We start from the raw sequence: 17231 nt of genomic DNA on the forward strand, positions 1-17231 counted from the left end.
TCTGTTAGGGAATCTGTCAGGAAAATTAAGGAAGAGCAAGAGAGCATTGGAAATAATTGGTTGAAAGTGCTGATTAGGAAACAACCATGGGGCCTTTGAGTCAAAGTGTAATGATACAACTTCTAAAGGTGTGTGTGTGTGTGTGTGTTTTTTTTTTATATTTCTATAATTTTTTCTTTCTCAGCCATTGTTCTCTTTCAATTAGCCAGCATATTTGTGATTTTTTAGGTCTTGTTTGTTCCTATGTTTACTTCGATTTGTAGTAGCACTTTCATTTCAAAATGCATCTGCCACTGCCAGTATAGAAGTAGTATAGTGTTTTGCTGATTTATTTTTCATTTCTACTCATATTGTGTCCTCTATTGAAATAAATTAGTATGAAATCTAAGTTGACTTCGATCATAGGAATACATAGCATGGATTCTGTGACTGATGATGTTGCAACTTAAAATTAGACCAAAATTTTTGTGTTATATATGATTAATGATTAGATTTCTGAATGCAGCTTGTGGAGCACTTTCTGGAGAAGACATGTGTAAACCCTACTTTCATTATTAACCATCCAGAGATTATGAGTCCATTGGCAAAGTGGCATAGGTCAAAACCAGGCTTGACTGAACGTTTTGAATTATTTGTTAACAAGCGTGAAGTATGTCATACCAGCTAAGGATTTCTATTTAGTTCTTTATTATTGTTATTTTTTTAAAATAGTGATTTCTAAGGATTATGTATATATATACTTATATTTATATTTTTTCCTTGCATGCCATCTATGTTCTGTACGTAGGTTTGCAATGCATACACGGAGTTGAATGATCCGGTGGTACAACGCCAACGGTTTGCTGACCAACTCAAGGTATTATGATCATTAGGAATTGAATCATTGTGGCATGTAAAGTCATGTTGTGTGGGGTGCCTTGACTGAAGATTTTTGTATGATTAAATTTCAGGACCGACAATCAGGTGATGATGAAGCAATGGCTTTGGATGAAACATTTTGCACGGCTCTCGAGTATGGTTTGCCCCCAACTGGTGGTTGGGGACTGGGTATTGACCGACTAACAATGATGATGACAGATTCGCAGAACATCAAGGTTTGTGTTTTACCTTTGTGTGGTTTGTGTGAAATGTTCATGTGTTATCAGTTTGTGGTTTTGGATTTCCTTGCTGGTGATTTTTCATTTGTTTAATTATTGGTAGTGTTGGCTTGGTGGGGTTGGGGTTGGGGTTGGGGTTGGGGTTGGGTGTGTTTGGCTGGACGTGGGAAGTTTCACATTCTACAATAGAAAGTTTTTTCGACTGAGCTTTTTTACTCAAGTGTCAATTGTTTTGTTTTTTGGTTTGGGGACAGGAAGTTCTACTCTTTCCGGCCATGAAACCTCAGGATGAACCTTCTGCTAAAGAACACATCCAAACAGCTTCTGGCTTAGGTCCAGTATAGGTTTTCAATCTACCAATATGCATGCAAATCTGCCTACAGAAGGTTTACTTTTGTTTTGGTTATGCATTTAAATCTGCCAAGAAACATGCTGTTGGGTTGGATTATTTAGTACGATATGTTTTATTACTGCTAACGGTTTTCTATACATGCTGAAATATTGATTTCCTTGCAGTTCTCTAGATTAGTGGGATGGAGCAAACCAGCTTCTTATTTCAGCAAGATTCATAGGTACTATGATTCTGCTTTTATGTTGTGATGGAAGTTCAAGATCTTGTAATGATTTTTTGCCAAAATAGTCGTTTGAATCCCTAAATTTCTTTTGCATGGTGTCTGTGTCCTATTGATTTTGTTTGAGAAGCTGAGTCCTATTGATTTTGTATTCTACAATTCTAACATTTTGTGCGTAATGCAGCTTGTCCCTGGTGGTTCTCCTGATCCAGAATGTGTGGTGGTATGCAAGATTGCTTTTGTTAGCGCCGTCAGATTGGCAGATCTAAAGAAGAATGCTGATGGACAAGAAAGTCTGGTGTTTGCTACTTTAGCTGGTGACCTGGTAGTCCAAGGACTAATATTACTATCAGTTGTTATGACATTTTTTAATTTTTTAATTTTTTTTGTTGGTTCTTGTATTTGAAATAGAGAGTTTATTTGCATTGATGACTTATTCTTAACTCAGTAACTCTCCAATGACCATATGAAGATTTCTAGAGTGTGAGAAATATGAAATATTTTTGTGTAACATACACCGTTTGATTTGTGTGAATGTTTTGTTTTTGCACAATGATTGTGGACTATCATTTTATAAGATTTTACTATATGAATGGGAGTTTTTATTTTATATTAGTACTATTTTAGTTTTATTATAGGTATTTTTTAAAAAACATTAGCACATTTTTTTTTAAAAAAAAGGGGCTATCACGGCGTTTTTAAAAACGTCGCTAAATAGTTGGGAAAAAGAGATGTAGTGGCGTTTTAAAAACGTCGCTAAATAGCATGGTGACGTCATGGTACAATTTGTAGAACTAACGCCGCCTATAGTAATATAGTGACGTTTCTAAAGCGCCATAGAGTTATAGCGACGGCTGCATCTTCGACGTTTAGTGCTAAACGTCACAAAAAGATTTGACGGCGTTTTAGGACTTATAGCGGCGTTTTTCAAACACCTCTAAAACCTTGATTTCCAGCAGTGTATTCCATTTAATACCTTTTCTTTGTCCTATCCAACACTATAAACCAACATTTTTTACTTTTAGTTTGAAAATTAATTGATTTAAATATTTTAGCTATAATTAATTATATATATAAGAGAAATTAGTCTATACATAATTAAAAATATAAATCTACAAATATTGTCTAAACGTATAAAGAATTTTTTTGATATAAATCATTTTGTTAGCCAATGTCTATATCGTGGATAAAAATAGATAAAATTCTAATTTGACTTTAATATCTCTGAATTGAACTGCTTAGACCGGTCTTAGACTTGTTGAACCATTCAACTTACAGTTAGTATTAGAAAATTATGTGTGTTTAGAATTTTACCTAAATGGTTAATTTTGTAATCTATTTAAAAATTTATGAATTTTGTATTTTCAATTAATTGTTCATAAATAAAAATTTTATTATAAAAATAAGTAAAAACAATAACTATTATAAGCTGGGTAAATTACACTCACCTCCCTTGAGATTTTTGACAATTACATTGGGCTCTCCTATTTTTTCCAGAAATTAAATTGACCTCCCTTGAGGTTTATTTTTGATTTGCAAATTCCCCATTTCGTAAGTTGATTGTTAGTTTTACTTTTTTTTCTTTTTTTTGCGAAAGTTAGTGATTAATTGTTTGATTATCACATAGGGGGTTTTAGTTTGATTTTGTATAATATTTGAAGTGATTATCTGTAAATTAAAAATAAAATAAATCAATTAATTTTAGACGAACAAATTAATATGAATTATTAATGGCAAATGAAAAATACAAGATCTTGTATGTATGTAATGCAATAAATTATATATATATATATATATGTTATATATATATATATATATAACATATATTAAAACAACAATGATTCATCCCCTTTTCCTCCCACCCCTTTTGACCCCCTCTCTCTCTCATTGGTTACATTTTCTTTTTCTTTTTCTTTTTTTTCCTGCTCCTCCAATCACCACCTGCCACGTGACAAAAGGGGGTGAGGGGTAACCCCCAAAAGGGAGTCCCAAGCATTATTCATATTAAAAGCAGTTAAGTGTGGTGTAACACATGGTGTTACGTTTTGTTCATCTGCCTCCTCTGTTGTAAGTCTATGGTTCTTTGTTTCTTAGGGCTTCTTTGTTTTGTCCAGATTTGGGTTGCCTACGTGTTGTTCGGCTGGGCCACACACAGAAACAAACAAAACAAAATTTGGTTCACCGACAAGGAAGAAGAAAACAAAATTTGCCCCTTCGAAGATGGGCTTTCTCACAAGAGATATATGTATATATATATAATATCTTCTCGAAGGAGTGCTTGTTGTCCTCTTCTTGCATAACTGTCGGTCCTCTTCGTGCCGTAACGCTGTGAAAATTTGGCATCCAAAGCTCTGCTCTTGCAAATCCTGGTACGTACACCTGTGATTTCGTACATTTCTAATGTGATTGCTGCTATTTAAAACGGTGTTACTGTTTTGTGTATCTGTCGGTCCTCTTCCTGGTACGCACCGCATGTGTTTGTTAATATGTCTCAATCATTGAGGAATTCGGCTGCTGAATGCTCCGAACAAAAAAGAAAACCCATCCAATTTTCCAGGTTGAAAATTCCAATCCAATCAAGAGACATATTAAAAACTCAAAACTATTTTACACTTGAGTTGGAGTTGGAGTTGTTTGACATGGAAGTTAATACATTGAACTCCTATAGAAAGTGGTGCCTCACCTTAAAAATTTTCTATCCTTAAAAATTTTCTATCGTGTTTTATATCATATTATCTATTTGATTATACATGTTGTGAACCACAGAACATGGACCCTACATTGGTAATTAGTTCCCTTTCAATCTTCGCACTTTGGTAATTCCACATTTGTAATTAGTTTCTTTACAGGTGCACATAAAGTAAATAGGATTGATTGAGTGACTAAAACCATGTAAGATGCAGTGTTCAGAAAAACTTCTGCCTCACAAACATCATTATTTCTTATAAATTACTACATGTACATGCTATATTATTAATTTATTGAGTGTCTTTAGTGTACCCATTTCACTGCATAGAATTATAAATTCTTATTCAGCCAAAGAATACTAAGTGTCATAGGCATCAATATAGCCCATTTAGGATACGAGATACGGATATGACGATACGACAAAACCTTAAAAAATAGGATACGGGTACGGTTAGGATACGTTTGTGAAAAATATACTTTTTAAAATTGTTAATAGTGAGTCACACATAACTTAAAGAACGTTGAGAAACCACAATGTAATTTTATAATACAAAATATTATCTTTTAAGAATTTTGTATTAAATTAAGCTAGTAGCTTGTTTACTTTATAAATTTTTAATAGGTTTTGCAAATATTTCATTTCAGTATCAAGTTTAATATATTTATATTACAATAATAGAACAATTCACGACTTGTCCCTATACTTTTTCCTTCGACACTAGTGAAAAATATTGTATTCAAGTTTACTTACTTATTTATTTATTGATATTTAATTTTAGCATTGTTATATTCTCTTGTTAATTCTTACTTTCTATGTAGTTATAAGGGACATGCATGAAATAATTAGGATACATCAATTTGATAAATTCTATTATTTAACTCACTATGCTCTTCTTATTGAAGAACTTAACAAAGTATTAGAAAGACATTATTATATTTATACTTGCAATTATATTATATTTTATTACTATGCAAGAAATGTTACAATTCTAATTTCATAAAACAAGTAAACATGACTTGGAGTATCCGATACTTCAAAATTAAGTATCTGATACTCCAAAATTAATGAAAAAATAATTAAGAAGTATCCGATACTTTTAATAAGTATCCGATACGTATCCGCGAGTATCCAAGGAGTATCGGTATCCGATACGGATACGTCACCCTATTTGAAGTATCCGTGCTTCATAAAGGATAAACATTCCCTACACATAATGATGAATGCGAATTTGTCCTACATATAAAAGGAAACAACAAACATGCACACTATTCAAACTTCTTAGATGTACAGTCAAGCTCTAAATATTTGACTAATTTCTTGATCAACTTAAACAATTCAAAAATCAAGTACTAAGAAAAGAAACTGAAACAGAAACATTTTGGGATAACGAGCCATGGACTGTTGCTATTGTCAATGGAAATACAAAATTTTCACTCTTAGAGTTGAAGACCACATAGTGAATAGAAGCTTTCCCACTTGAATTAAAAGCATCCTAATGCATGTCAAACTTTGTGCACCTGCTGAAATCTTCGTTGGGTTGTTATTGTTATTCTATGAATTCTATGACACCCAAGTACATGGTGTGAATGTCATTAGTGAATTCTATGTTGGTCTTGAAAATAATGTTACTCTAATACTGTGTTTGGGTGGGGGATTTGAGAAGGGATTTGGAAAGGGAAATGGAAAAGATAAGTGAAATATAAATAAAACATGCCTAAATTTTACCTAGTTTCACACACTTTTTTCCTTTTCCTTTTCCTTTCCAAATCCCCCAACCAAACACAGCATAAGAGATTTTGTTTTATGAACTTGCACACAACTTTCATGTAATGTAGTAAAAATTAAGGAACCATAGACAATTTTTTTTTTGGTTCTGCATGCAATATTTGGTTTTGTACATTGATATCTTCTCGTCTTTTTTTAGCGACTGAATCTTTTTATTCTCTGTTTTCCCTTGGTTTCTTCTCTAAGAAATCCCAATTTGTTTCATCTTTCTTGGTATGGGTTGGTAAAAGCCAAAGTTTTATGAGTTCTACATGGTGCTTGCCATATGGCTAATTGTGTCTGTCTTAGACTCTTAGGCGTTTACCTCATATACTTTTTGAATATCTGGTTGTTTATTTCATCTGTATCATTATCATTATGTTAGATTATTTGGTTTAAGTTCACAAGGTAGCGTACTAAGACTCCTAAGATTAGTCCAGCACTTGGGCAAGATGTTTGTGTTGTATCATTTGTAGGAAAATCATAGATAATGCACCAACAACAATTTCTTTGGTGAAAATCATCTTGATTATGAGTGGAGAAGGAAATTACCTAAAAAGCTGAAACTCTAAGCAAGTCCACATGATAGGTTGACAATTAGGAAAATGAATTTTCAAGATTATATGCGAACAAAATGATTAAAAAGCTGAGAATAGGATAACACGGAGAGAGAATGCAAGAAATCACAGTTTTGATCTCATGGGATTAACAAAACAAAACATAAAGAATAACAACAAACAACTAAGTAAATAAATAGTGAGCCTATTCCAATTTCATTTCAACATTTTGTCAAACACATGGTGAACCATAGACCAAACAACAGCACTACCAACGACAACAATAGTAACATCATCACACACACACTAATTGATTAAAAGAAAATTGGAATTCAACCATTGGCCCAATTCCCAAATTAAGCCTTATTTTTGTTTGGAGGAGTTTTTTTTGGAGGTGTACTCATTTTGTCAAGCATAAATCGGGTTTGTTTTTTCGTTTTTTTTTTTATATTAATCTTAACAATCCGATATATATATATATATATTTTTATGTTTCAGTTTTGTTTTCACAGACCCTGGTGCTGTCCTGCCATATTTTTTGGAGAAAGTTTCTTGCTTTCTTGATTAACTTTTGTTCAATTAATTGTGGTAGGTTCCAAGTCAAATGCATACAACAAATATGTAATCTGTTTCGGCAAATTGAGGTTGTTAAACTCTTTATTTATTGAGACATACTGACAAACATCTGGTGTGCATCTATTTAACATGTACCCAAGAATCAAAACTGTGTGGGTAAGGGTTGACAACCAAAATCATTTCTCATTAATCATCTCCATCTATGGCTAGATTTGTAGAAATTGATTAAATCATAAAAAAAGAATTCCATTGATTTTCCTATAAACAGAACCAACATTCTAATGATAGAATTAAAAAATTGAAAACCCAAAGGGTGAAGAAGATGCAATTAAAAACTGAAAACGTGTAAGGTTTTTATGGGTAAATGGATTAAATTTTTTTGGGATTCTAAAAGCAACTTCCGGAAGTAAATTAGGTTTCATCTAAGACCAAATCGTGTAGAGGATGAATTAATTTGATCTAGAGTTGATTTTAGAGTTGATTTTTTTGGGATTTTAGAGTTGATTTTGTGCTAAAATTATGTGCTGTTAAATGTGTATTCCCAAATATTATTGGGAATTCAGAATCAATTTGTGCTATTTGTTTTTAAATGTGATTAGTTCCCTCTCTCTCTCTCTCGTTCTCTCTCTTTCTCTCTCTCATGATGTGGAATTGATGGCTGCAACACACACCTGTTTTTAATAAATGTTACAGATATCATGGAGGAACAACACGACTAATGTGATTTATTCTCAAATACAAAATACGTCTTCTAATTGCTGTTGATTTTAGAGTTGATTTTGTGCTAAAATTATGTGTTTTTAAATGTGTATTCCCAAATATTATTGGGAATTGAGAATCAATTTGTGCTATTTGCTTTTAAATGTGATTAGTTCCCTCTCTCTCTCTCTCTCTCATAATGTGGAATTGATGGCTGCCACATGAAACTCACACTATTCTAACAGTCCAACTTTGAAGTTATTTTGTTTTGTCTATTTACAAACAGAGCTTCATTGCAAGAAATAATACGCTATAGCAAAATTGCAATGATTTGTTTTTTAAAAAAAAACTGCAACACAAAATGCACAAAATATTTAATATTTTCTATTCAATAATATTAACCACACCCTACATTTAACAAAATTGTGAACCAAAAAACAAACCAGTTCCTGCTCTTTTTAAAAAAGAAAAAGACAAGATGTTGACCGATATGAATTTTGATGAAGCCTTGAAGGTTGTTGGTTGTAGATTTATGTCAATTGAGCAATTGTCTACAGTTTGTGTGTTGTTGTTTCTAAATATTTGTTGTTAAACATGCCATGTATTATAGGTGGGTTAGAAAAAGGGGAGCTCACTTGTGGATTTGGAAGATGGTGCGCAGACTTGCAAAAAAGTTCAATTAGGTACTCCTGCTACTCGATCGATCTCTGTGGGTACTTGTATCAAGCTCAATAAGTGGCAAGCCCTACAGGTGCCACATCACCAAAACCCCACCCACGTGGCAGACCAATAAGGCACCACGTCGGGCATGTCGTATGTTTACTACATGGCGAGCCCTACGGGCGTCATGTGCCAAGGCAACCAAAACTATATGCTTAGCCTAAGCGGGAGCGTATATACAAGCCCAAATATATCTAGATATGAAGAGCCCTGCAACAGGCAGCACCATGGCCCCGCAGGGCCCATGGTCCTTCATACCTAGCTCCAAGGCCAAACAACAATACAATCAGCCCCCGGCTCACTTGTACTTAGATTGATAAACAATGGCTCTCCTAAACATTGAGATAGGCCTGCGGCCCATTCTCTTACTTGATCGCTTAGAAGCGAGCCCCTCTCTTTAACATTGAGCTAAGCCCGCGGCCCATTCTCCTACTTGGTCACTTGGAAGCGAGCCCTTGGCTCTCTTAAACACTAAAGTGGGCCCTGGCCCATTTATCTACTTGGATGCCTGGGTTGGGAGCAGGACCCAGGCACTACTGCTCGGGATCATCAGAGGATACTGGACTGGCGGCTGAGGTCATGGGATCGTCGAGATAGTTGTCTTCTTGCTAAGACAACTCTATCTCGACCAGGCTTGGAGAAGAGGCAACAATGACCTTACGTTCATGTCATCCAATGCATATACGAAACGTTACTTTCTGCCTGCCACGAAACGTTGCTCTCCGCCTGCCGGCAAGCCACAGACGGCAGAAGGGCTTATATCACTTCTGGCAGAGTTGAGAAAAACGAGCCACCTGTCCAACAATTTGCTTGGGCTCTAATACTCCTGCGGCCTATATAACGTATCGTATATGCAGCGAGACACAACAACAACAATACAACCAAGTCTCATGCTAAAACACTCCCTCATACTTTATATTAGTATTCAAAGGTTTATCACTGCCAACCTCTCCCTCTCCAAGCTTGCCTTGACCTCCTCCTCTCCACCTCCAGTGATCCCAAGCCATTGAAGTGCCCGCCATCTTCCCGGACTACCTCTAACCACACCTCTCACCCACATTATACTCTGCTGGGGAAGAGTGGTGCTCGCTTCGCATGGCACCCAAAAAGAACACTGGAACTAGAGTAGCGACATCCCAAGGTGGCGGTAGGGAGACCCTGGCGGAGACCTCGGAACATAACTCTGGCGGCTCTCCAGAAGAACAATCCTCCCAACCGGTTATAACAGATCAACTACGTGTATTGACTGAGAGCGTCACCTCCCTTCAACAGAACCAACGACTCTTAATGGACGCCCTGCTAGCCTTACAAAGGGCACCTACGCTCCATCATCATCTAACCCTCCCACATCATCTCAAAATGGCGTTCTGCCATTACCCCAAAATGGCTCAGAAGCCAACCTCACTACGCAAAACGACTCGCGAACCCAAGCGGGAGGACAAACAGCCCCCCCGCTCCCTCCATTAGCTCCCAGCCAGACACCCCCACCACAAGTTGGGTCCATTAGTGGAGCTCCCATCGCAGTGGCTTCAACTGGCTCTCCGGCTCTTCCGGCAAATCAGAACCCTTCCCAGCCATTAATATTGGAGGTCGTAAAAGAGCACATACATAGCCTACTTCAGACAAACAAAGGTCACATCCCTGCCTCCCCAGAATTGGATCTCCGTCCTCCTTACCCTATTCACATCGCAAGTCTTCCATATCCAGCGGGATATGCAGTACCCAAGTTTATTCGCTTCGACGGACGAAAAGGGAACGCCAGGGAGCATGTTTCACGCTTTCTTGACGCCCTTGGAGCTCACCGAGAAGACCGAAACCTCCGCATGAGAGAATTCTCCAAATCTCTCACAGATCGAGCATTCTCGTGGTATGCTAACCTCGCTGCTGGCTCTATTTCTTCATGGGAAGACTTGGTAAAAAAGTTTTACGTCAAGTTCTTCTATGTTGAAGAGAGGTTAACCACCCTTCATCTTATGAGGGAAACACAACGACTTGGGGAGGACATCCTCGTTTACGTCCGCCGTTTCAGGGAAAAAGCAGTAGACATTCAAGACCCAATGGAAGAACACCAACTGGTATCATTGTGCATTGAAGGAATGATCACGACTTATAAACTCCAGCTGGTCAACCACCACTTCCCGGACTTTTCCGTTTTATGTGCTGCGGCCCGAAACATAAGTGAAACAGTAAGATCAGGGGCACGAATGACAGCACCGCAACCCCACTCATGGCGACCAACAGCACCTCAACCTTCCTCATGGAGGCCTAACCGACGCAACCACGCTGTGTATGCAGCCAAGGGCTCCTCTTGGGGAAGAGAAGACCCGCAGGCAAAAAAGAGAAAGTTCAATCAAATTCCCCCACCATTACCTATCTCAGTGAATGAGGCACAGGCACTCCTCAATGCCTGGGTGGAAGATGGAAAAGTTCACCTTCCCGAGCCAAGGCAACCTGTTAACAAAAAGGATCAAGCGCGGGCAGACTATTGCATATACCATCGTTCTGTTAAACATCCTACTACGAAATGCTGGGCACTCAGATCCTTAGTTCGAAAGATGATGTCTGAAGACGCTTTGGAGTTACCTCGCCAAACAGAAGATGTCTTGAAAGATCCTCTCCCGCGCTATAAGGATAATGGCAAGACGGTCATGATGCTTTCGCATTATGACGAGATGGAAGAGCCAATGGTGTGTGAGCTCTCTGAACTCCCAGCTCCCACTTGTCCGGACTTTGAGACTAGACGTGTGATAGCACTTAAGAAATCGACAAAGTTCAAATGGTTCTTCAACCAATTCGGCCTGTCTGAAGCAACACGCTTTGAAGCCACCAAGGCCTTTTTAAGACTTGCAGAGCAGAATGGTGAAACGTGCATGAGCGTAAGCGGATCAGTGAGAAAAGTATTTCGGGATAACTCCTTGGCAATAACCTTTACCGAGGCCGACAAACAAGTACCATTTCCACATAACCGTCCCCTATACGTCCCAGTATTCATCAATGGGATGGAGTTTCAAAGAGGATTCATGGATGGAGGAGCTTCACTCAATGTGATGCCTTATTCTACTTTCCAGGCGGCCGGGATCCCACAAAAGCACTTAGTCAGACAACCCATCTCCATCACCGGTTTTGGAAGCCAAAAAATTAAAACCATAGGTCATGTCCAGTTAGACTTAGTAGTGGGACCAATTCGCTCTACTACTAAGTTTCATGTTATAGAAGCAGAGACAACCTATCAGGCTCTCCTAGGGAGAACTTGGCTTCACAGATATGCTGTGATTCTGTCCACCTACCATCAATGTGTCAAAGCAATCTACAATAATGAAGTAGTAGCCGTAGCTGGCTCTCAAAAGCCTTTTCGAGTAGATGAAGCTCACATGGCAGATGCAGTATTTTACAATCATGTCGATGAAGACGAACCTCCCCTGCCACTTCGAGGAACTCCTGTACCTGACTGGGATGACTTCTCTGAAGAAGGTTCATCACCACCTCGTAGAAAGACGTTCACCAAATCAGAGCCCTCAAGAAAGCTCCCTAGAGTCACCAGGATTCAAACAAAAGATGGTAGAGTGATATACCGTTTATGGCGGTGCGAGGAGTTGGCAAATGTTTCCAATGCCAACCCCCAGCTAGACGACGTAGCAATTATCCATCGTGAACTAAGTGGAGAAGATCACTGTTGCTACACCTTGTCTACACTGGCCCAACGCTGGCCAATGGAAAAGAAGAAAAAAAGTAGAGACAAGAAGAGCAGAAAGAGAAAAAAAGTTGTGGCTTTCCCAGCAACGGATAAACGCTCTGACAAATCCCATTGTCCTGCGGTAACTCATTTGGATGGAGCCAAAGGCTCAAAAGTTAAACCCCTCAAGGCAGCCATTTCATCTCCTAACCAAGTCCCCGCCAAGCAAGATGGATTGCAAGAAGTCCGACCTGCTCCGGAGTGTTTACAGGATAGTCCTAGGCCCCAAAAACAAGAACTGGAAGAAATCAACATAGCCTCTGAAGGAGAACCCAGGCGTCCCATCTTCATTTGCAAAGATCTCCCAGCAGAACAGAGGGGGACCCTTATCGAGTTGATTAGAAAATATTCGGGCATTTTCGCATGGACATATGAAGAAATGCCAGGATTAGACAAAGATGTTACCATGCACCGTCTGAACGTCATCCCCCTGGCTCGCCCAGTCAAGCAAGGAGTAAGATTTTATAAGCCCGAGGTGGAGCTCAACATCAAGGACGAAGTGGTGAAGTTGCTTGGAGCAGGGTTTATCAAACCCATCCAACATCCCACCTGGCTTTCTAGTATTGTCCCAGTTATCAAAAAGAATGGTCAAATTCGAGTGTGCGTCGATTTCAGAGATCTAAACAAATCTTGCCCCAAAGATGAGTTCCCATTCCAAAACATAGACACCTTGATTGATTCAGCGGCGGGTCATCATATGTTCTCATTCATGGATGGCTTCAGCGGCTACAACCAGATCAAGATGGCTCCAGAGGATGCCCCAAAGACAGCATTTCGCACTCCTATAGGCAACTTTTTCTATACTGTAATGCCTTTTGGGCTGAAAAATGCGGGAGCAACATACCAGAAAGCTATGACAGCCATTTTTCATGATATGTTGCACAAGTCCTTGGAATGTTACATTGATGATTTGGTGGTGAAATCCAAAGAGGAGACTAGTCACCTCAAAGACCTCCAAAGAGTTTTTGAACGTTGTAAGAAATACAAACTCAGAATGAACCCGCTTAAGTGCGCATTCGGAGTCACTGCCGGCAAGTTCCTTGGCTGTATTGTTCATCGCCATGGGATAGACCCCGACCCAGCAAAGGTCGCCGCCATCAAAAATATGCCACGACCAACCAGTCTAGACGAGTTGAGAACCTTCCTTGGTCGGGCATCCTACTTGAGACAGTTTATCCCAGCTATGGCCGAAATAACACAACCCTTCAATTCATTATTGAAGAAGGATGTCAGGTTCATTTGGAATGAGGAACACCAACAAGCATTCGAAGGAGTGAAATCAGCTTTAACATCCCCTCTCTCCATGACTCCTCCTCAGCCGGCGAGGCCCTTACTCCTCTACATCACTTCCACACCGAAATCAGTCGGCGCTCTGCTCGCCCAGGAAATTGATGGACTTGAACGGCCCGTGTACTACATAAGTAGAGTCATCCAAGGGGCTGAGGTCCGATATTCCCCCATTGAACGACACTGTCTCGCCCTAGTGTTCGCAGCCAAAAAGCTCCGCCATTACCTTCTTTCTTATCCCATCCATCTCATGACCAGGAGTGATCCTATCCGTTTTCTCCTCACTAGACCAGCGCTCTCCGGCAGGCCAGCTCGCTGGCTCCTATCATTAGCAGAATATGACATCACTTGCAAAGCTTCCAAGGCCATCAAGAGTCAAGCGCTTGCCGACCTCTTAGCTCACTTCCCTAGAGGAGAACATGAACCGCCTTCGGACGAATTGCAAGGTGATGAGTTCCAAGCAGCTGAAGTAAACACCGAAGGAGAATGGAGTTTGAGTTTCGATGGATCGTCCACCTCTAAAGGGGGAGGAGCTGGAATAGTCCTTATTTCCCCAAATCAAACCGAAGTCAATTTGTCATATAAACTGGATTTTAAATGCTCTAAGAACGAGGCAGAATACGAAGCCTTGATATTAGGACTTATGGCAGCACTCGACCTAGGAGTAAGTCTCCTATGTATCAAAGGCGACTCTAATTTGGTGGTCAAGCAGACCAATGGAGACTATGCTATCAAAGAGCCGCCTTTAGCCTCGTACAGAACCATTGTCCAAAGGTTGACAGACAAATTCGACATGGTAAGGATAGAACACGCTCCTCGCTCCAACAATCGACACCCAGACGCCCTCGCTACCTTGGCTTCTAAAGTAGAATTTGCGGAAGAATCAACTAAGATAGAAGTACTGAAGCGCTCCATGCCGTGCTCGGTAACAACTATTTTTCCTGAAAAAGAACCCGCCGACTGGAGAGCCCCAATCATCGATGAGCTCCGCGCCCCCTCAGGTAAACTACCTTTGTGCGAAATCAAACACTTCACAATTTACCAAGGAGTCCTCTACTACAGAGGGCCTGGGGGTCTGCTAGCACGATGCATCGACTTTGCCGAAGCCAAGTCTAAGCTAGAAGGGGTTCACAATCGTTCTTGCGGAACAGGAGACGTGAGCCTCTACAAGAGGCTACAACGACAGGGATATTATTGGCCTACCATGGCCAAAGAAGCAAACGACCTTCAGGGAAAATGCACCAAATGCCAGGAATTCCCTCCAAAAGCTGAATACAATTTCGCAGAAATCACCTCCGACTGGCGTCAGGTGTATATAGATTACCTCAAAGAAGCATCATTGCCGCCAGATCGCTCTGCAGCTGCAATAATCAAGAAGCGAGCCTCGAAATTCTTTTTGCAAGAAGGGCAACTTTTCAGGCATGGTTTTCACGGGAAGCCTTTACGCTACTTATCGGGAGCAGAAATCCATAAAGTTTTAGAACTTGCTCATGGGTCGGAGCACCAAGGCGGAGCCAAGCTATTCCAACATCTTTTGCATATAGGTTACTATTGGCCCACCATGGAAGCGGACGCCAAAATATATGCCAAACGCTGCAAACCTTGTCAAGTCCATGGTAACCTTATTCACGCATCAGCCACTGATCTGCATAGTTCGAGCTCACCATGGCCTTTCCATACATGGGCTATGGATCTTACTGGCCCCATCTCTCCACCGTCAAAGGGACACATATGGATCGTAGCGGCCACGGAGACTTACACTAAGTGGGTAGAAGCCATCCCCCTGAAGAAGGCAACAGGAGCCGCTATCTCCAATTTCATTCGAGAATTCATTATATGTCGTTTTGGTATTCCTAGAGTAATCCTGTCAAATAACGGGACCCCTTTTGTCAACCGCCAAGTGGGGAAACTCTTAGTCTCCTACGACATCACACACCATAAATCAACGCCTTACTACCCCCAGGGCAATGGACAAGCTGAAGCAACCAACAAAACACTCCTTAGAATCCTTTCAAGGACTCTCAACGATTATCAAAGGGACTGGGCACATGTGCTTCCAATGGCACTCTGGGCATACAGAACATCCAAAAGAAGACCAACTCAAATGACTCCATTTTAGTTGGTATATGGCACGGAAGCCATCCTTCCAGTGGAAATTGCCATACCATCAGCTCGCATGGCCCTCCGAAGCGGAACTAGCCCGTACTCCAGGCCGTCAGAGCTGGAAGTCCTTGATAAAAGAAGGGACAAGGCACAGACTAATCTTAGAGTTTACCAGAGCCGTATAGCTAAAGCTTATGATACTCTGGTACGTCCAAGACAGTTCCAAGAAGGTGATTTAGTGTTGCGGGCTGCACCTCACGTCATGAGGGGAACATCAACTCACAAGTTCACACCCAAGTGGCAGGGTCCTTTTGTAGTAAGGGAAGTCAATGAAAATGGCTATTACAGAATTTCTGAGCCTGATTCTCAAACCCTCTTACGCCCCATCAATGCGAAATGGTTGAAGGCTTACTATCCTTAGAAATTACCCATTACTGTATGATGTACTACACCAAGATGTATCATTTGGGCTTCTTCAATGAATATCGTCCTTTTTTCACACTTATTCTAACTATAATCACAAATAATAAAAGATGACGCTTTAACTCGAAAGTTAGCTCCATTAAGTAGTTGAAGATTTTCAATTACAAAAAAAAAAAAAAAGAAAAAAAAAAAAGAAAGAGGGAGGCCCAAATCTCCAACATACAAGAAAGTTTTAAGACTATAAAGCTATCATATGCTATAAAGTTATCATATGATCCAACTAAGTCAAGACTCTGGGAGCTTGATCTTCTTCTTCACCCGCCAATCTTGCTTCAAGAATCGCTTTCTTTTCTCTCAAGTTAGAAGACGCCAATTCTGCTTCATTCAAAGCTTTCTGTGCTCGTTCAAAAGACAGCTTACATTCCTCCTCCACTCGTACAGCAACAACCAAAGCCTTGTCTACCTCGCCTAGCTCAGCCTCAATCATCCTCCTCCTGACCTTGGATTCAAGAAGGGATAACCAATCATCCAACCAACCCACCTCCAATCTGTTAATCCGGCCATCTCGAAATTCGCCCAAAACAGCACGTTGGGCCAACACCTCATCAAAAGAAGCTGTCTTTGGGGATAACTTGTAAAGCTCCTTAAGGAATTCTCCAAAACCATCCAAAAAATAAGTCCGGAGATAAGAGCTACCCAAGTGCATGAAAATGGTCGGTTTATAATGAAGAACAAAGAGCAGTCGAGGAAGTAACTCTGCTTTGACCCCGGCAAACAACACAGCTGGATCCAGTAGCTTTTCCTTCCCATCGATCCCTTTAAGAACCACACTGTCACGGGGAAGATGAATAGGAGAATAATCTCCATCAGTAGCATGAATGAGGGAATAATCTCCATTAATAGCTGGCAGTGATGGTCTTTGAAGGCTACCCCCAATATCACTAGCACCTTTCTGAATGAAGCCAAACAACTCACGTACGAGCACACCACCCAAGTTTGCACCAACTGAAA

The 17231-nt window shown here is 39.9% G+C and overlaps 2 protein-coding genes across 2 annotated transcripts; both read left to right on the forward strand.

Moving 5' to 3' along the window:
* The first annotated feature begins 86 nt into the window (after positions 1–86).
* LOC145802268 (lysine--tRNA ligase-like) lies at positions 87–1518 on the forward strand. The gene is made up of 5 exons (XM_082894948.1): positions 87–128; positions 506–649; positions 788–856; positions 951–1094; positions 1352–1518. The coding sequence occupies exons 1-5, from the start codon at positions 87–89 to the stop codon at positions 1439–1441; spliced, it is 489 nt and encodes a 162-aa protein (XP_082751074.1). The 3' UTR covers positions 1442–1518.
* Positions 1519–9339: 7821 nt separating this feature from the next.
* LOC145802269 (uncharacterized) lies at positions 9340–15813 on the forward strand. Its single transcript, XM_082894949.1, has 2 exons — positions 9340–9406; positions 9947–15813. The coding sequence occupies exons 1-2, from the start codon at positions 9340–9342 to the stop codon at positions 15811–15813; spliced, it is 5934 nt and encodes a 1977-aa protein (XP_082751075.1).
* The last annotated feature ends 1418 nt before the right edge of the window (positions 15814–17231 follow it).

The sequence above is a fragment of the Camellia sinensis genome, chromosome 11 (genome assembly GCF_055761805.1).
Source record: "Camellia sinensis isolate YWXY chromosome 11, ASM5576180v1, whole genome shotgun sequence".
Lineage (NCBI taxonomy): Eukaryota > Viridiplantae > Streptophyta > Magnoliopsida > Ericales > Theaceae > Camellia > Camellia sinensis.